Genomic DNA, 21,133 nt, shown 5'->3' with positions numbered 1-21,133 from the left:
TTCTAATGGAACATGTCAGACAAAAACAGTGACTATTAGACTGGAAATTTGAGAAGAGGAAGCAGCCATTATTTCCTCTGAAGTTGGTGGAGAGCAAAATGAATAAGAAATGAAATATTTCACATAATGTTGGACAAATTAAAAAAATACATTTGACACTACTCTCCCTGATACATCTATGAAGAACTATTTTTGTGTGTGCTATCGGTACTCCTTTTATGCCAAGAATTACTGTTATAATTAACATTTGAGTAATCATGGAACCAAATTAACAAGGCATTTGTGTACATGAGTCTTGCCTTTATGTAGCTTGTTCACGATAGTAGAACTTTGACACACCAAGTTCACTTTGCTACAATGAGATGGAGGGTAGCAAGAAAGCATAGGAGGAGATAAACATCAGGTAAGGCTAACACAAGTTGTCTCACTTATCACTAACTGTAATAAGGCATTCAATCATGAAATGACAATCATCCAGTAGGTTGATTGTAAACATTTTATTTCAGGAGATTGTAACGACAGAATGGAAGTAAGGCATTAATAAGCATTTTTAGTGAACTATGGGAGTTTTAACTGCAATAGAATACTAAAAAAGAAAAAAAAAAAAAAAACTAAACAAAAAGATTACTCATCACACTCAGAGTTAGGAAATAAAACAAGGCTCAGCAAAGCAACGTTTGAAAAATAATTGCTTTTTTTCGAAGTTGGATAGACGAACATGTCCTCAGATGCCTGCAGAAACATTAACATAAAAGAAAAGTAAAGAAAAACATATCTTAATACCTTAATTTACCTTTGAAATAAAGGCTTACCTGTGCAGCAGCCGTTCTTCACAGTAAAGCCTTTACCACACTGGAAAACAAAAGATAGATTTACTTACATTTTAAAGAAAGACACAGTGAATTGCAAACTGTAATGCATACCTCTGTGTCACTGTCAAGCATGGACATTTCTCTGTCCCTGGGAAATGGCACTTCCACCACTGATTTCATTTCGCCAGGCTGAAGGATACGGGTGATGAAGTTACCATCAGGCCAAGAGACCTCCAGCACAGAAACATCATCGTTTCCTAAAAAATCATCACCACAATGTCAAACACAAGAATATTAACCAATTAATGTATAATACATGTCAAAATACAGGGAACTTTAATCTAAAAACATGTACAGCTTTTTTTGAGGACAGCAAAACAGATCAATTAAACCTTGTTTGTTTGTATGCACTATTGCAAAGAGGCCATTAACCCCACAAGATCCCATTCATTTATAATTTGAAAGGGTTTTTTTGTTTCTATTTTGTAAATAATAAGGAACGTTGGGCATTTAGGAGTATTTTGACACAATGAGACTAGCACACAACCTCCCAAGTAATCTTAGACAAATTTTTAGATTAGATTTTTTTGTTATGCATTTGGATAAATGCTGATTCTAAGGCTGGCTGAGCTGAAAGATAATGTTTCTCTTACAGTGATTGCAACTACTGGACTAAAAAGTCAAATGATTAAGAGTATTTGTGGATTCATTATTTCATTATGTTTTCTTTTTGTATAAAACAGATTTTTAAGTGAACTCTAGAAATGAAATTTATTTCGCTTATTCTTATTAGCTGTTTCAACTACGCTTCCAGTTGAGTTGCTAAGCCATGCTATACTAAGCTACGTTAAACTAATATACACTGTACATCGTTTATTTAAAGTTCCGTTTTACCTGCATAATTTGTAGTTTATTTTATTGTCTATTGTATTTTTCACATATTGCTGTTAAAACTGCCTTTTGTTGGTCCTTTTACTGTTGTATTATAAATTCATCTGTTTTAAAACTTTACGCTGAATGGCTTTTACGGTTCAGTAAACAGAATTAAAATGGTCTTTGTTGAATCTGCGTTATTGTCAAATTCATTTTTGCTGCGGGCCACATCGTAGTTATGGTTTCGCTAAGAGGGCCGTTATGACTGTGAAATTATAGATTAAATCATATACTGTAAATTGGAGATGCAACAATTAATCAATTAATCGATTGTCAAAATAACTGACAACTATTTCAATACTTGATTAATCGTTTAAAGATCTTGTTTAAATAAAAACTGTCCAAATCCTTGGAATTTCAGCCTCTCAACAGTAAATATTCTCAGACTTCTGTACTCCCGTCAAAATAAGACATTTGCAAACATCGCCTTTTACTTTGGTCCATCAAAGAATGAGCAAAAAAGTTCATCGTTGTTTTCCAAACCAGGAACTGTATGTTCTGTGATTTCATAAAGGTAGGGAAATTCAAAAATGTATCCGATTCATCAATGAATCATTTCACAAATGAATCATTAGTTGCAGCCCTACTGTAAATGTATAAATCGCCTCAAACTACTGCAAATACACAACAAATTGGTGGATACCTAGTTTTGAAATCAAATCATAATACAAACTGTTCAACTATAATTTGATTTATTTTAAAAGGAATGGTGACAAAAAAGGCTTGCAATGCTCAACGTTATTTAAGGTTCAGGCAAGTTGCAATTTTGGTATTTAGCAATAAACATTAAGTCGATGCACATGATTCATTTTCATGGGCCATATTAAATTACGTGGTGGGCCAGATCTGGTCCCTGGGCCTTGAGTTTGACACCTTTGTTGTAAAACGTTACAGCATAGTTACCTAATCCAAAGTGGGCAACAGGTTCCATCTCACACAGGTACCCAGATCCTCCGTCAATGATGCGCATATGAGCTCCACTCGTCTTGGTGAACACTGTTACCTTAGCACCTCGCGCATACGAGCCAAACTGGGTGCGAGGAATGACTCGAAGCCACTTATTTGTTGAGCCCTGACAACCGTGGTGATAGGTTAGTATCATGACGGACCGAGTGAGTCTAGCATAAGCCAAACACTCGCACACCTGTGTGACTTTGAAGACAGAGATTGGTTGCGCTGCACTCTCTCCGTGTGCCAGCAGAAGGTCCAACTGCCCGTCTGCATCCACATCAGTCACAGTGCCGCCTGTTGAAAAAAGGCAAAGACCTTTCACTGTGTTGACCCAGACAACAACCTCCCTGTGTTTGTGATGAGCAGCTCATGCACTGAAAATCTCATCTAACCAGACAGCAAGCTACTAGCACCAATATGGCAAAAATACAATATGCGGCCTGGTAATATTGTGTTCTGACCCGTTCCTCTGCCTTGAGGCTCTGCAGCGTCTCCCACATTAAGCTCCTGGATTAAAGGGTCAGCATTAGCTCTTCTCGACACCCTGCAAACACACACAGCAGGGGTGGAAGAATATTGATATGGCATTAAATTGTATTGTTACCGCTTACTGAATAGAACTGATTCACCCGCAAAAACTATTGATAATGTTGCTGATAATCTGACATATTTGTTTTACTTTTTAATGCCTCTTTGCCCTGTTCTGTATTCTTTCTCATTCATTTTCTGTACTGCTTGTCCTCACGAGGGTTTCGGGCATGCTGGTGCCTATCCCAGCTTTCTTCGGGCGAGAGGCGGGGTACACCCTCAACTGGTCGCCACCCAATCGCAGGGCACATAGAAACAAACAACCATTCGCACTCACATTCACTCCTACGGATCCTACGGATTCTTTAAATCAACCTACCATGCATGTTTTAGGGATGTGGGAGGAAACCGGAGTACCTGGAGAAAACACACGCAGGTATTGGGAGAACATGCAAACTCCAAGCAGGCGGGGTCGGGATTTGAACCCCGGTCCTCAGAACTGTGAGGCAGATGTGCTAACCTGTCACTCATTGTGCCGCCTTCAGGTAGCATCGTGACTGAAAAGAGCTATTTTGGATAGTTAATTGCTAAATGTTGGATACCCCTTTTCTTGAATACTTGTACTCACCTGAAGAGCCTGTTGGGAGCATTGCCTCTGTAGGCAATATTGTTGAAAAACACCTCAAGTTGCCTGTCATTGTCAAAATCAGCTGCAATAACTGTGCGAATCGGGGAGGGGGATGCAAATCCTGCAGTCGCAATATTCTGCAAAGAGGACATTTTCCAGGCTCAGCACTTTTTAGACTTCTGATCTACCCCACTGTGCTATGCTCCTTACTCACCCTGAAATTAGAGTTGCTACCCTGTAGGTAAAGCCTGTGGGGGCCGTTCCAGTTGCCGTAGACAATGTCTGTCTTTCCATCGCCGTTGAAATCAGCTAGTGCTACTCCTCTACCATGTTGGTATTGGTCCTCCACACCTTTACGGGTAAACACAGAGTTTAGCTATAATACATTCATCAAATTTCTTGCCAAGACAACATTGGTCTTAAACCTCGGAGGCGTTATTTATCCATCCATCCATGCAAGCATCCATCAATTTTCAATACCACTTGTCCTCATTTCGATTGTGGGTGAGCTGGTGCCTATCTCAGCTGAATGGGTGAGGAGGGGTACACCCTGGACTGGTCGCCAGCCACTCGCTGGGCACATTTAGACAAAAGAACCATTCACACTCATTAGCTTGCATGCATGCTTTTGGAATGTGGGAGGAAGACCTTTTACCTTGAGAAAACCCAAGCAAGCATGGGCGAACATGCAAACTCCCCACAGGTTACCCTGCTGCTTATGGAGGTGTCACTATTAAGATGTAATTAAGTTGCACTCAAAGGCAACCTTCCTTTCTGTTTTTCTCACCTGCCCGCCTGGCGATGTCAACAAAAGTTCCATCTCCATTGTTCATGAACAGGAAGTTGGGTCCTCTTTCATTGTCACAGAAAACATCGGACCTCGTATCACTGACGATGGGTCCAACCGCAACCCCGCGTCCACCTGCGTCCAAAGGAAACTGTAAGTAAAAATGTTCTCACACTCCCAAGTGTAAAAGAGCACACATTCATTTTAAGACCTGTGAGCTTGTTTACTCCAGCTGTGGCAGCAACATCAGACAGCGCAATAATGCCATTTGCCACATCACTGGCAGCCACGTCCATCTCTAAGAGAGCGTGGGGTCCGATGTTGCCGCTGGCGTAGTTTGCCACGTAGACTGAGTAGCGGCCTGTTCCCTAAAGAAACGTGAGAGCCAGGGATGCTTTGAAAGTAAGTCCTTAAAGATCAGGAGGAAAGGTGGGATGTGGAGCGTCACTAACCTTTCTGTCAATGCATGCCACAGATCGTCCCGCCATGCGGTTAGCGACGGCACGGCGCACGTTGAGCTCATCACTGAGCAGATCCTCAAAGCGACCGTTACGAAACTTGAAGAGCTTGTCGAAGTAAGTGGCCCGTCCTGCAATGTCATTTAACATCGTTTTTTGCATACTGTAATCATAATAATACCAACACATATGAATAATTATAATTGTCACACGGTCTAGTGATCAACACATCTACCTCAAAGATGCGAGGTTCTGCACTAAAATTAGGATTGGATTTTTTTTGTGGATTTTCCCTGTGCATGCGCAGGGCTCTCTGAAGGTACTCTGGCTTCTCCCGCATTCCAAAGACACATTATGTTAGGTTCATTGAAGCCTCAAAATCCAAGTGGAAAACATATTGTGATCGGGCCACATATACGGCCTGCTCCGTTCTTTAATCTAGCATACCGAGTATTTACATGACAAAGTGTGCTGTAATATATATATTTTTTAAATTCTTAATCATCACCATCATCTATTCGGTTTATAACACACTTTGTATCAAACAAAGGATCTCAAAGTGCTACAGTGCAACATTAAAAGAGATAATACTTGGAACTATGGTACATCTAAATAATGCAAGGAAATATATAAAAAAAATAATAATACCAGAAACGATGGCCACATAAAAACAAAGAACAACAAAGGTCTGTTTTCAAGTCTTTAGTAAAAGCATCTACAGTCTGTGGTGCTCTTAGATCAGACATGTCAATCTCCAACCCGCGGACCGGAAGTGGCCCACGCAGTGATTTTGTCTGGCTAATGGGATCAATTTGAAGTCAAACAGAAACAAATATATCCTCAAGCAATGCCTCTCAGATGAAAAGAGTATCAAGTGGATATGATAAAACCAAATATCAGGCATGTCAAACTCGTAGCCCGGGGGCCACATCGGCCCGCCACATTATTTCATGCGGCCGGCGAAAGCAAATCACGTACGTCAACTTCTATGATTCTTGCTAAAATCTGGAGCAAAATTTCACGTTGTAATAAATAATAACGTTGAAATATTGCAAGCTTTTTTTTTGTTACCAAACACCGTTTTACAGTAATACCAATTATTATCCTTGACTTCTGATTTGAAAACTAGTTATCCATCATTTTGGTGTGTATATATAATACTATGATCAGGCGATGAAACATTTATATGGTTTCACGGTCATAACGGCCCTCTGAGGGAAACCGTACCAACAATGTGGCCCGTGACAAAAAATTGACTGACACTCCTGCCTTAGATGAGCATTCCACAGACAGGAAGCGGCAGAGCAGATGCCTCGGTCACCCACTGATCAAAACCTGGTCTTCAGAGGCTGGAGAAGGTTAGCCTGTCTAAAGCGGAGGAGAAGGAATGGGATGTGAGTAGTTCTTCGAGGTAGAGGGGGGTATTTCCCAAAAATTGGTTAATTATTATGTATTTAATCTATTTTTCATTCATTTATCTAATTAAACAATGTATTTATATATTTATTTATTGGAAACAATTAAATCACAAATAGTAGTAAAAAAGTCATATATTGTACAATTAACCTTTTTTTTTTTTTACATTTATTTTATTAAATATGTTTAACAAATAAAAACAAATTAATGATAAATAGTGTAATAGAAAGCATGAATTCTTTTATTAAAATAAACTATTTTAAATATATTACATACAAATTTTAACTTTTTTTTTGTACCTGATCTACAAATGAACTGACCCATCTGTTAATTTTTAAAACGTGGCCCTTGAGCACTAAATCGTCCATAAGTGTGAATGGTTGTGGATGTGTCATGCTATTGGCTGACGAACAGTCCGGGGTGTACCCCGCCTTTCACCCAAAAGTCAGATGTTAAAGGCCACAGCTCACCCACGACCCTAATGAGGACAAGCCCGATAGAAAATGGATGAATGGATGATTAATAATTACCAGAGTAGGCATTATTTGTGTTGAGGAAGTAGATTTCCTCCCGTCCATCTCCATCCACATCACAGGCTGTGACACCAATAGCGTTCCCAGCTACATCCCTTAGAGCGTAATATGGCGAGGTACTGTCATCCACAGCAATGTTTACCAGTTTATTCTGTGTGCGGTCATATTTCAACACCAGGTTAGGCCCGTTGTATCTGAAGGTAGAATGAGAAACGTGAAGAATCCAGACACAGACACATTGTCATTACAGGAAGTCCTCGATTTACGAACGAGTTCCGTTCCTACGCTGGCGACGTAACCCGAATTTCCGCCTAAGTCGGATTACACCGTTAAAGTCGAAATGTACGTTGAAATATTTCTGTTACGGGTATTGTCCCACGTGATTGTGACAGCAAGCTCAGTGTGTGTGGGCGTGTGCGTCGATGTGTGAGTGAGACGGGACTGCGACGGAGGAAGGAGTGCGCGCCGGTGCGAGTGTTTACAGCGACGGCGACCGGGGAAGAGTAGCGATTAGCGGAGGATGTGCAGAGGAGCTAATAAAGCCATTAAAGCAGCAAATCCGTGCTTCGTGCCTTTATTGTTGCCGCCACCCAGCTCAGCTGTGCAACGAGAGAAGGGAGTTAACCCCGAGGAGGACAACCTCGGCCCTGGAGAAGGCGTCTCCCCTGCGTCTCCCGACCACGGTCAGGTGACCGTAGCAGGAAAGGTTAACACTTCGTATAAAGAAACTAAAATACATTAAAATACAAAAATAAGATGCTGTACTTACCATTAGTGCTGAGAGTGTGTAAATAAGGCAAAGATACTCCCGGTGCACAAACACAGACAAGCACTATGCACTAGCTAAGCAGAAACACTATGGTGCTGGGAACAAAACGGCGGACGAGGCACGGGGGTCGTAAAGTCGAAATGTCGTAGGTCGAGTACGTCGTAACTCGAGGACTTCCTGTATTCAGCATTCGGCCTTTCAGTTTCAAACCCCTTTCACTTACCCGGCCACCACTACTTCGAGATCGCCATCACCATCTACATCTGTTACTGCCATTCCATAGTTGAGCTGTGTTGGATTGTGCAGCCTGTCAGGAGGAAGGAGGGTCTGTGTAACTTCCTGGAACACTGGTTTACTTCTCTGAGAGTGGGATTGTTTCCAGAGTCCGATCAGGAGGACCAACAATCCTGTTACTCTCATCTCGGAATCCTGGAGATACAAAGAGAAAGTCGGTTTTATGACTTTTTATACAATATATTGTACGTGATCATTAGATCGTATTAAATAAGGGGGAAGAGTTGAACAGGGATCTCGTTTGATGTGCGTCCCGCTTCCGAGATGCACAAACATGATCAGGGACCCATAAATCATGGTGAATCTGCATCCACATACACACAACATTGCACAGTGGATCTATATGCTGTATGTATCTTTGATAAAATAACTTATCTAGAAATCCTTTTAACTTTACATACATTTTCAATTCTGTGATTTGAACAAAAACTTTAACAAAGCACCTTGAGGAAGAAAAACGAAAAGGGAATAATTTAGTTGGTTAGCTTGCTTTAATATGCTTGCTACGTGAGTATTTTTTTTCACTGAGTACTTATCTACTCTGTGGAGGAATACTTTTTACCTGAGTCATATTTTTCAAAAGTAGTGGTGTTCTCTTAAGTACAATTTTTTGGCTACTACCCACCTATGCTTTAGTGAGAGCAAATTACATGTGCATGCATAAAGAATCTTCATTTTTGCCCAAGGAACAGTCATGCATTTAATAAAAGCAAAAAAAATAAAAATAAAACACCTGACGCATGCTGTACTACTGCCTTACCTGGCAGTTCTATCTGTGAATGGAGATGAAGCCGATAATTGAAAACTGCAGCGACGATGCTGTGAGCGATTCGACAGTATTACAAAAGCTTTAGGAAACAGTGGAACATGTGGAACGTGTAAGCCAATCAGCTTTCAGGATATTATCCAATGGCTGACGAGTGCAAGTCACAGAGATCATGGGAACTCTCATGAAATAATGATTTGTTACTATTCGACATCACGCTGATGACTTTCGGCACAAGATATGTTTTATTAGAAAATGTATTCAACAAAATTGAGATATGAGGTCACATCATCTACCAAGCCTCTCCATGTTTCATAACAGGTTAGAGGAACTCCACTTCCCACAATGCTTTGCGTTTTGAAGCTAACGGGTGCGTTAGTCCTGCGTCAAAATCTGATTCTCATCAAAACACGGGTAGGTTTTTAAGTAACACTTTCCAGCCTTATACTTTGATTGAAAAGGGAAGTATAGAACTGAGGATTACAGTAGTGATTTTTTTTCTCACTCGTGTCCTTTTCATTGCAACCTCGATGAATGAAAAGTTACCTTGCTCGGTTTAGCTAGTTGTACCAGTGGCGTCATTTAATTCCCACTTAGTTTCTAGGCACGACACGCCCTGCTCCAATTTTATTGGCTCCAGGACACGCGGCGCTGCACTATGATTGGTTGTCGTATCCCTGTAGAACGCGCCCTACTGCTTCTAGACGCGAAACAACTGTGACTTGAGTGTGTCTGCGTTAATGTTTCACACTAACCCTAACCCACTCCAATCCTAACCTTAACCCATCCTAAACCACCTTAAGCCCCAGCCTAACCATAACACACTTCTTTGTTTTTATTTCGTACAAATGTAATACATATTTGGGACGGTCATCTGCCTGCCCTTCCGCCAAGCAGGAGCCAATCATGTTGGGGTAGGGCGTGTCCGGCTCAGAAATTATGTGGGAATCCTCATAACGCTTACAGTAATGCTAGCTAGCCTAACTTGCAGATAGCAAGATGTATCACGTTTTTACGTCTTAACCATGGTCAGAGGTTTTCAATGGACAAATTAATCAATATTTTATATTAATTATGGTATTTTAACCCCCCCCCCCCCCCGTGTCGCTTTGTTCTAGATACATTGATAAAATTACAATGGAAACGGAACAACCAAAGAACGACAGTGCTTCAGACACACCGACCACATCTCAGTCCAAGAAGCCAAATCAGGCTCTTTACGTGCCAAAGAAACGACTCAACACACCGAAAGACAAACCCCACATTGAAGGAGCGGTAAAACCAAGACCCAGGCCTCGCTACACGGACAAGGCTCGAAAGAATGCCAAAAACAAGGACAGAACAGTAGGAGCAGGAGCAGGAGCTGGAGCTGGAGCTGAGCTGACGCCTGGAGGAGTGGATGGAGACGAGATGCAGAATGGACAGGGTCCAGAGTTGAAGAACAATGGACAGCTCGACTCGCCAGATGTTACCGATGCATCCTGTCATGACGAAAAAGCACAAGAGGACAGTTGGGACACCTTATTTAATGACGATGGAGATTGTCTCATTCAACGGCAGCTTGAAGAGGTAGGTATTTAACTAAAACAAATGCAGTTAGAACACATTGTGGTAGGGGTCAAATGTTCCCTATAAAAGACAGTCAACTCAACTGCGGTGCTGTGAAATTATTTTAGTGAACTCCTGTTTATCAGGAAGAACATGTTCCAGCCACCTGCAATAGGCGAATAGCGACCATATTAAAAAAGTTCCCAAAATTAGTTTTAGTCCTCCCATATATTTTAAACTCACTTTAACCTATTTAAACACACTTTTGAAAGCAGGTCTCGCCAACATTTTTGTGTGAAGGGCTACCAGTTTGATACATACTTCAAACTACAAATGAATGTGAAGATGTGAAATCATTAACATGAACAGGGTATGTTAATGCTTGCTCACAATAATTATCAACAATGATTTAATCATTTTATCTGGAATTTAATTTCACTGTTAAGTTATTGTTAGAATAGGCGGTCCTTGAGGGCAACCTGATGACTGCGGGCACCATGCTGCTGACCCTTGTTTGCAGGTATTCCTTAGTGCCTATTTTCACTTCTCACACAGTTCTCCAAATAAGATGCTGAGCACGCTTGCTTTAAGCTGTTTATTTGTCACTCCCAGTTGAACTTTACTGTAAAACTGACACAAAACAAAAGAGAATTTTTACACTGGAAGTTTAAACACTGAACTATATAAGTTTGTCTAATCAAAGTCCACTGGCTTAATGCTAACATATAATGTGTAACGCCGTAGACAGGGTAAATTTGCATAGATATTTGGGGAATCATAACACTTCAAACAACTGTTACTTTAACACACTGAGTATCCAACAATACTCACATGCATGTATTCTCTGCTCTGTGAGAACGATACGTATTACTGGAACTTGGGGGTTTGGGGACATTCTATGCTTCTTCTTGCTTCTTATTATGCTGCATCTCTTCCAGTAGATCGCAGTGCTGCCTGGCATGTGGCATAACATGGTACCACACTTAAGGCGCTCAACTCTAAATTGAGACATGCCGGTAAAATCACATAAGCGATTGTTTAAAAATCCACGATTTAGCAAGTGCACCAACAATGAACCTCAATAGAACCTCTACTGTCTTCTTCTTTTCCTTTCGACTTGTCCCTTTAGGGGTCGCCACAGCGCGTCATCCTTTTCCTTGTAAGCCTATCTCCTGCATCCTCCTCTCGAACACCAACTGGCATCATGTCTTCTCTCACGACATCCATCAACCTTCTCTTTGGTCTTCCTCTAGCTCTCTTGCCTGGCAGCTCCATCCTCATCACCTTTCTACCAATATACTCACTATTTCTCCTCTGGATGTGTCCAAACCATTGAAGTCTGGTCTCTCTAACTTTTTCTCCAAAACATCGAACCTTGGCTGTGCCTCTGATGAGCTCATTTCTAATTTTATCCAACCTGGTCACGCCGTGAGCGAACCTCAACATCTTCATTTCCGCCACCTCCAACTCTGTTTCCTGTTGTCTCTTCAGTGCCACTGTCTCTAATCCGTACATCATGGCTGGCCTCACCACTGTTTTATAAACTTTGCCCTTCATCCAAGCAGAGACTCTTCTGTCACATAACACACCTGACACCTTCCTCAACCCGTTCCAACGTGCTTGGACCTGTTACTTCACTTCCTGACCACACTCACCATTGCTCTGGACGGTTGACCCCAAGTATTTAAAGTCCTCCACCCTTGCTATCTCTTCTCCCTGTAGCCTCACTCTTCCCCCACCACCCCTCTCATTCATGGACATATATTCTGTTTTACTTCAGCTAATCTTCAAATAGAACCTCTACTGTAACTATTGCTATTGCTACACTATTTCATGGTTTTATAAGCACCTAGACAAGAGCAACACTTATGTTTTACTCAAATAATTAAGGATCACCAGGCCATAAAAAAGGAAATTAAAATAGTTGTCACCGTCGCGTTTGGATTCCTTTATCCATCTGCTGTAATTTCCTTTTTTCAACAGCTGTCTTTGAGTGAAGGTCGAAAGAAGTCAATCCAGGAGGCCAGATTTGATTATTACAACATGGAGCAATTTGATGACGACATGGACCAGTGTGAGGAAGACCTCTCTCACATCATTGAGATCTACGATATTCCTCCTGAGTTTAAAACAGAGGATCTTGTCAAGTTATTTCAAGGATACCAGTATGTAAATTTCACAATATGTACGCTCGCTGTCCACACAACATTAGGTACACTTGCATGATAAAAGCCAGTCCAAGAGCTGTATCAAACATTCTTCCTCAACTCATTCACTGCCAGCCTTCCCAGTTAACATAGATGTTTGACTTCTAAAGCTGTCAATGGCAGTGAATGTGTTATTAATAAACAGAGAGCACTGTCAGTGAGGTAATAATTATTATTGTAGTTTGAAATGAATCAAACTGAGAGCTTTTACCCCTCGCTCGCTCAGTAAGACAACCACAAAACATGAAAAACACTTCTCACTGCTGTGGCTTCTCCTCTTTAAGTTATTCTGACAATAATAAACATATGCACGAAACTTATGTGACAGTGTGTATAAATGCTGAACATTATTTTAGTACTTGGTGTCCAGTGAAGCTCAAACAAGCTGGAGAATAATGCAATATCGCAATTATTTTCTGACTTGCTAAATGCCGATCAGCAGTGCTATGGGTCAGCCATTGACTGCAAATATGTTTTTTTTGTTTGCTTTTTTCTTTACACACTTCATTGTCTTTTCAGACAGAGAGACTTCGATATCAAGTGGATTGACGATGCACACGCTCTAGGTCTTTTTGCAAGCCCAACTGTAGGTAAGTCAAGCGCAAGTGGTTCAGAGGAAACCACTTACAGAGGACATAAAAAGTATGCACTTCTGTTTAAATGCCAGTATTTTTCTTGACTAAAACAAAGAGACCCAGATAAATAATTAAAAAAAATTATCACCATTAATGTGACCTATAACCTGTACAACTCAATATTTTATTATTTTTTTAGACGGGGTATATAAAAATACACAGCTTAGATAAAGTGGTTGCACAAGTGTGCAGACCCTCTTATAACGGGGGATGTGGCTGTGTTCTGAATTAACCAATCTCATTCAAACTCAAGTTTATGGGAGTCAGCACACCCCTCCTACCATTTAAAGTGTCTCTGATTAACCCCTAAATAAAATTCAAATGTTCTAATAGATGTCTCCTGAGCAAAAAAATGCTTTGGAACTGTAACAAATTTCTCCACCTTGACTAATGCTCCAGTTGCAGCTCAAGAAAAACAGTCCCAAAGCATAATGCTGCCACCACCATGCTTCACTGTAGGAATGGTGTTCCTCAGATGATGAGCGATGTTGTGTTTGTACCAAACATACCTTTTGACCTTGGTTTTCATCAGATCATGATCATCCACATCCGTTTGTGAGATTTCGTGTTTTTTTTTTTCCTTCTTTTTTTAATTTGTGAGGGAAGGTTTCCTTCTTGCTACCACACCCTACAGCCCTAACATACGAAGAAGCTGGGATATTGTTGTCATTTGTACTAATCAGACAGCACTTGCTAGATATTCCTGTAGCTCCCTCGATGCTGCTGTCAGCCTCCATGACCATTTTTCTTCTCGTCATTTCGTCAATTTTGAATGGAGGTCCAGGTCTTTGTAATGTCACTTTTTCCCCACTTGATGACGCCTTTCGGCACTGTGTTCCTTGGTATGTTTAACGCCTTTGAAATTCTTGTCGCCTTCTTCTGGCTGATACCTTTGAACAATTAGATCCATCTAACACTGTCGGAGCTCTGCGGATCATGGCTTGTGCTGTAAGCTGCAACTACAAAAATGTAAGCAAAAGCCTACTAGAACATCTGAACTTTATTTTGAGATAATCAGATGCACTTTAAATGGTGGCGAGTGTGTGCTGACTCCCATTTAACATGAGTTTTAATGTGAGTGGTTAATTATGAACACAGTAACATTTCCTGTTATATTGCCATTGTAGCCATACAGTAACTGTACAAAACTGTAGTTCTTATTGAGTCAATGTTAAGGAAGTATTTAATTCTATTTTCTTATGAACATGGGCTCCCTCCACCGGTTTGAAGATTGAATAGAGTAAAATAGAGTTCAACAACAACAAACACGCTTTTTTTTGACAAGCTGATCTAGGCTGAGGCAAGTGAAATGAAATTATAAAAATGAAATAAAGACTGATCATTGATCAACTTTATACACCCATATTCAAGTTCTTAAAGTTATTCCCTGAGTCTGTCATGTTGTGTTCTCTTCAAATATTTGAAAAGGCCATCTCATATACTGTGTGCTCAGGTATCATAACATAAACTGTGTCTGGGGAATCTCCAGGAAAATGATACGCCACTAGAGTAGGTGATCAGTTCCTCTTCCTGTCAGGTCACCATGACAACAAGAGATGCTATTTGCCTTGTTACCAGGCAGTGTAATCAAAACGTGTCATTTAAAGGTAAAATTGCTCCATATGGTTGCTTTTACGCTTGTCTTTTTTGTAGCCCGTGAGGCATTAAGATCCAAGCATCCACTGATGAAGATGCGACCCCTCTCCAAATCAACTTCAGAGACAAAGGCCGCAGCTCGTAGCTGCTCTGGTAGATATACGATACTCTGATTTATATTGGTTTTCTTCTGTCATGGAAGATGCATATCTTTCTCCCATCTTCAGAATCTGCCCTGCCTGTGAAGGAGAGACCTCAAACCAGCGCAGCTCTGGCTCGCAGGCTTGTGATCGGCGCCCTCGGTGTGAAGAGCAACGTGACAAAGGAGCAGCGGGAGGCAGAGAAGAGGAAGCTGCAGGAGGCCAAAGGTAGATCAAAAACTGAGTACAGTACACAGCTCCATGTACATTGGCTATATCAGAATCAAAATGTTTATTTGCCAAGTATGTCAAAAACACACAGGGAATTTGTCTCCGGTAATAGGAGCCGCTCTAATGCACCAATCAATCATCAGCCATTTTGACCAAAAATACTGTTGAGACATAAAAACACACTGGAGAGACCCTTAGACTAGCAATTTAATGGCAAGAGGGAAGAAGCTGTAGGACTGTCTGCTTGTTTTAGTTTGCATTGATCGGTAGCGCCTACTTTAGTGAAGGAGCTGGAAGAGGTGGTGACTAGCATGTGGAGTGTCTACGAGGATTTTGCATGCTCTTGTCTTAGTTCTGGCAGCGTGCAAGTCCTCAAGGGTCAGTAAGTGGGGGTACTGGCGGTTTTTACGGCAGTCCAGATTGTACATCTTTTTGTCACTTCCAGTTTAATAAACACTGGTCTTTTGAGCAGGAAGAGTTGTCTAAGCATTCTTCGTGATACCATCAGCATCACTTTATGTACCATACTACAGTGGTGGACCACTGTTTATCACGGGAATGTGTTCCAAATACACCCGAAATAGGTGAAAATCTGTGAGACCTGATGAATCTATGGAGACCCACTTGTTTTAAACTTATTAAGAAACATACTTTAACACTGAGCACTGTCTTGTTCATACAGTGCTCCCCAAATAGAGAAATTAAGGTAAATACTCAAAAACTTTCAAACAACTGCTACTTTAGCACACACGGAGCAGCAACCTATATAAATCGCATACAACAATACCCTCAGGCATATATTCTTTCTGATCTGTGGGAACAACATATAAAATGGCAAAACGTGTTACTGTACTGCACTGAAGGAGCGTCATCGTGCTGCATTTGTTCCAGTTGACATATTGCGACTTAGTGGTACTACACTGAAGGCAAGCAACTCTAAATTCGAATTTGTGGATGTATTCAACTTTTTTAAAACTAACATGGAAGTGGTCGTAGGTCTCCAATGTAGAAAGTCATAAAAAAAACGATCAATAATAAAAACCATGCTTTGGCAGGGGAGCACTGTACAGCTGTAAGTAACCCACCAGAGGGGGACAAGTTCCATAACTACTGTCAAGGCAAAAAAGCTTTGACCAAGCGCTTGCGTCATGCATCTGCATGCTTTCACCACAAGTGGTAGCTCTTCTCCCACTTAGCAAATCAAGTGCAAAGTGGCGTTGCAACTTGGGGTAAAATGAAGTTGCTCTTTGTCCACTGTTGTGTGGCTCAAAGCAAGTCTATAATCAGTGCAACAGCCTTTCCCTTCGCAGAGGGAATGTAAGTATATAGGCACAATAAACCACAAGTGGCTGTCCACTGAACTGCCAGCCAGGAAGGCAAAAAAGCTCCTTTGTTCTTAGTATGCATGTCCTGCTGTGTTTTTTAGGAGCCAGTGTAGAAGTGCATCATGTCCTGAACATTTTGTCCCCAACCTTCTGCCACGTCTCATTGTGTTCAAAGTCATATTTATGGTCTCGCTCGAATCTATGCGTGGCACAAGCAGCCATGCAGATTTGGTGTCACAAATCATGCCAGTGTTGCAATGTATTTTGCTTTTAGGTAAGCCTAATTGCCTTTGTGATTTATCCTCAGAACAAAAGCGTCTGGCAGCCAAACAGAGGGAAGATGCTTGGGAGGGACGGTGATTGGAGAGAAAACTCTTCCGCTTTGATTCGCTAGACTCCTTTCAGGCCACACCCGGAGACATAGAGTACCACCCTTATCCAAGTGTGCAGTGTTACATCTCTGAAGTTTGTAGACTATTCATGGGATTTTTTTTCATGCAGGGACAGATACACCCTTGAGATGACCTCAACATTCGCTTGTACTAAACTCTTTTGGTAATCTATCTTTTTAAAAAAATCATTAATTCGCTGAGCATTCTAAGTAACAATATGTCTCAACCATCCATTTAATGCTTTTCAGTCAAGATTAAATGTTATGTCACAATTTTGCAATTCAGATGTTGCACACAGGGACATAGCAATCTTTTGTCAAGCCAGACTAATACATTTTTAAAATGTTGATATTGAACATTTCTGAGCATTTTATTGTATTTGCAAAGTAAGTTGTACTGTTACTTTTCAAATGTATGTCAGATTTCATGTGTGCATACATACAAGTGGTCCACATCAGGGTAGATGCTGGTGTTGTCCAGTAGTGTAGCTACTGAATTGTGTCTCTTCTCTCTAGGCTTGGCTACCCTGTGGTTTAAATGCTATATAGCATATTTTTAGCTGAGCCATGGTACAACCCCAGTTCCAATGAAGTTGGGACGTTGTGTTAAACATAAATAAAAACAGAATACAATGATTTGCAAATCATGTTCAACCTATATTTAATTGAATACACTACAAAGGCAAGATATGTAATGTTCAAACTGATAAACTTGATTGTTTTGAGCAAATAATCATTAACTTAGAGTTTTATGGCTGCAACACGTTCCAAAAAGGCTGGGACAGGGTCATGTTTACCACTCTGTTATATCACCTTTTCTTTTCACAACATTCAATAAATGTTTGGGAACTGAGGACACTAATTGTTGAAGCTTTGTAGGTGGAATTCTTTCCCATTCTTACTTCCTGTACAGCTTCAGCTGTTCAACAGTCCGGCTTCTCTGTTGTCGTATTTTACGCTTCATAATGCGCCACACATTTTCAATGGGAGACAGGTCTGGACTGCAGGCAGGCCAGTCTAGTACCCGCACTCTTTTACTACGAAGCCATGCTATTGTAGCACGTGCAGAATGTGGTTTGGCATTGTCTTTCTGAAATAAGCAGGGGCGTCCATGAAAAAGACGTCGATTGGATGGCAGCATAAGTTTCTCCAAAACCTGTATGTACCTTTCAGCATTAATGGTGCCTTCAGAGATGTGTAAGTTACCCATGCCATTGGCACTAACACACCATCACAGATGCTGGCTTTTGAACTTCGTGTCCATAACAGTCCGGATGGTTCTTTTCCTCTTTGGCCCGGAGGACACGACATCCACAATTTCCAAAAACAATTTGAAATGTGGTCTCGTCGGACCACAGAACACTTTTCCACTTTTCATCAGTCCATCTTAGATGAGCTCGGGCCCAGAGAAGCCGGCGGCGTTTCTGGGTGTTGTTGATAAATGGCTTTTGCTTTGCATAGTAGAGTTTCAAGTTGCACTTACGGATGTAGCGGCGAACTGTATTTACTGACGTTGGTTTTCTGAAGTGTTCCTGAGCCCATGTGGTGATATCCTTTACACATTGATGTCCGTTTTTGATGCAGTGTTGCCTGAGGGATCGAAGGTCACGGGCATTCAATGTTGGTTTTCGGCCTTGCCGCTTACATGCAGTGATTTCTTCAGATTCTCCGAACCTTTTGATGATGATATGGAGCGTGGATGATGAAATCCCTAAATTCCTTCCATATGTACGTTGAGGAACTTTGTCCTTAAACTGTTTGACTATTTTCTCACGCACTTGTGACTATTTTCTCACGCACTTGTTCACAAAGAGGTGAACGTCGCCCCATCTTTGCTTGTGAATGACTGAGCAATTCAGGGAAGCTTCTTTTATACCCAATCATGGCACCGACCTGTTCCCAATTACAGGAAGTCCTCGATTTACGAACGAGTTCCGTTCCTACGCTGGCGACGTAACCCGGATTGCCGCGTAAATTGGATTTCACCGTTAAAGTCTAAATTTTTGTTGAAATACTTCATATAAAGAAAGTAAAATACATTAAAATAAAGAAAATAAGATGCTGCACTTACCATTTACTGCTGAGAGGTGGATGGAGAAGAAGGAGGGGAGGCTGTGAGAGCTATTGCTGAGGAAGCATGTGCAGGTTCTACTGTCCACTACGGTGCTGGGGACAAAATGGCGGACGAAGCACGGGTGTTGTAAAGTCGAAACGTCATAGGTCGAGTACGTCGTAACTCGAGGACTTCCTGTAGACTGTTTACCTGTGGGATGTTCCAAACTGGTGTTTGATGAGCATTCCTCAACATTCTCAGTCTTTTTTGCCACCTGTCCCAGCTTTTTGGAATGTGTTGCAGCCATAAAATTCTAAGTTAATGATTATTTGCTAAAAACAATCAAGTTTAGAAGTTTGAACATTAAATATCTTGTCTTTGTAGTGTATTGAATTAAATATAGGTTGAACATGATTTGCAAATCTATTGTCTTCTGGTTTTGTTTGTTTAACACAACGTCCCAACTTCATTGGAATTGGGGTTGTAGAATGGACTGTACATAATCTCTTGTGTCTGGAACCTCACATTGACTCTTGGGCGTCACTTGAAGTGAATGTTTTCTGCAACATGATTCTATGAACTGAGGACTCTGTATCTGACAGACTTGTGTAAATATATTGAGGGGAATGAAAAGTGAGTTCTGTTGGTATTTCATGAAATGTGAATCACTGATTTAGCAACCATTGAGCAAGGTTGAGCTTGGGGTGGTGTTTGTTCATTAAAAGTAAAGAATCTGGAGTTTATGGTGCTTCACTCGAGAGATAAAGTTCAAAAAGTTCAATTTCAACCACAGTTTAATTTCCGCTTTATCCATCCATCCATTTTCTGAGCCGCTTCTCCTCACTAGGGTCGCGGGCGTGCTGGAGCCTATCCCAGCCGTCATCGGGCAGGAGGCGGGGTACACCCTGAACTGGTTGCCAGCCAATCGCAGGGCACATAAAAACAAACAACCATTCACACTCACATTCACACCTAAGGGCAATTTAGAGTCTCCAATTAATGCATGTTTTTGGGATGTGGGATGAAACCGGAGTGCCCGGAGAAAAGCCACGCAGACACGGGGAGAACATGCAAACTCCACACAGGCGGGGACGGGGATTGAACCCGGGTCCTCAGAACTGTGAGGCTGACGCTCTAACCAGTCGGCCACCGTGCCGCCTAATTTCCGCTTTATTTGATATAAAATTCCTCAGATACAGGATGAAGTTTCAAGCAGATGCCTTGTTTGAGGCTGAGCCCAGCTGAACACATACCATGTAGCATAGCTTTTCAATCAACTCATCAACCAGTAATTAAACCTCATTCTGTAAAATAGAATGAGCTGCAAATGTGTTGCTTGTTTTCAGCATCAAATTGACTTTCAAAATAGTCTCTCAGCTTCGCGAACATCTGTGAGGGGAAATGCAATCAATAGGTCAATGAAACTAAATGTGTTGAAAACCTGCAGACAATACTTGTTTGATCAGCCACACGCTGACAATTGAATGCATTTTATGCTGTCCCGCAGAGTGAATATGACACTGTATGTACGCCACATTGCTCATCGCACACTTGGTTTTTCACATCAACTGAACGCACATTTACTTTTTGTCTTCTTAGCACTCTGTTTTTCCCAAAGCGAAGGAGAAAAATATTTTATTTAACCTTAGTATAGTCTGCTGGATGAGACTGCACAATAGCTATACATTAAGACTTGACACATGGCATGATGCCTTTTTTTCAGTTGATCTGTTATGGACTGAATGGAGGAAAAATAAGAGTTTTGAATAGAATTTTTTAATCCATTAGCAAGGGAAATTAATGTAGAAGTTATACATACGTCTACTGTATAATGCTTGTAAGAAATCAAAGCACAGATAGCAGAAAGTCGAGGAAGACGAGCAAACTTTTAACTGATGAACTGGATCAGCAGTAGGGATATTGATAAAGTAATAATAGACATTCTCTGGCCGCCTGCTCTTTAATAATGGTGATGCGATTTTCCCAAAAAAGACTTTCATGAAAATAACATGTCCAGCTCCAACCTACATGAAATGATTTCAGTCCTGCATGTCCACGATGGATTTGTGACATGACTCCATTTTCGGGAGTGCATTGTTCCACTGGTTTGGGCACACGGATGCACAAATCTT

General features: G+C 41.1%; 2 protein-coding genes across 6 annotated transcripts; one reads left to right on the top strand and one right to left on the bottom strand.

Moving 5' to 3' along the window:
- Positions 1–332: 332 nt before the first annotated feature.
- On the bottom strand, positions 333–8,964 carry crtac1a (cartilage acidic protein 1a). 5 transcript variants are annotated; one of them, XM_061679495.1, is made up of 16 exons: positions 8,870–8,964; positions 8,039–8,244; positions 7,044–7,240; positions 5,092–5,228; positions 4,851–5,007; positions 4,640–4,774; positions 4,333–4,425; positions 4,067–4,203; positions 3,853–3,989; positions 3,604–3,723; positions 3,158–3,240; positions 2,890–2,990; positions 2,649–2,817; positions 924–1,069; positions 813–852; positions 333–732 (listed from the first exon to the last, which is right to left on the bottom strand). In XM_061679495.1, exons 2-16 carry the CDS (start codon positions 8,233–8,235, stop codon positions 725–727), a joined length of 1,857 nt encoding a protein of 618 aa, XP_061535479.1. In that variant the 5' UTR covers positions 8,236–8,244; positions 8,870–8,964; the 3' UTR covers positions 333–724. The 5 variants fall into 5 exon arrangements, with proteins under 5 accessions (XP_061535479.1, XP_061535482.1, XP_061535480.1 ...); XM_061679498.1 differs by lacking the exon at positions 3,604–3,723 and having other exon boundaries at positions 335–732; XM_061679496.1 differs by lacking the exon at positions 4,333–4,425 and having other exon boundaries at positions 335–732.
- Positions 8,965–9,213: 249 nt separating this feature from the next.
- Positions 9,214–19,740, top strand: r3hcc1l (R3H domain and coiled-coil containing 1-like). Its single transcript, XM_061679601.1, has 7 exons — positions 9,214–9,289; positions 9,994–10,444; positions 12,407–12,588; positions 13,150–13,220; positions 14,919–15,014; positions 15,089–15,229; positions 16,865–19,740. Exons 2-7 carry the CDS (start codon positions 10,013–10,015, stop codon positions 16,915–16,917), a joined length of 975 nt encoding a protein of 324 aa, XP_061535585.1. The 5' UTR covers positions 9,214–9,289; positions 9,994–10,012; the 3' UTR covers positions 16,918–19,740.
- Positions 19,741–21,133: the final 1,393 nt, after the last annotated feature.

This window comes from Phycodurus eques, chromosome 6 (assembly GCF_024500275.1).
Source record: "Phycodurus eques isolate BA_2022a chromosome 6, UOR_Pequ_1.1, whole genome shotgun sequence".
Taxonomy (NCBI): Eukaryota; Metazoa; Chordata; class Actinopteri; order Syngnathiformes; family Syngnathidae; genus Phycodurus; species Phycodurus eques.
Note: the sequence above shows the minus strand (reverse complement) of the source record. Positions and strands in the feature narration are given on the sequence as shown.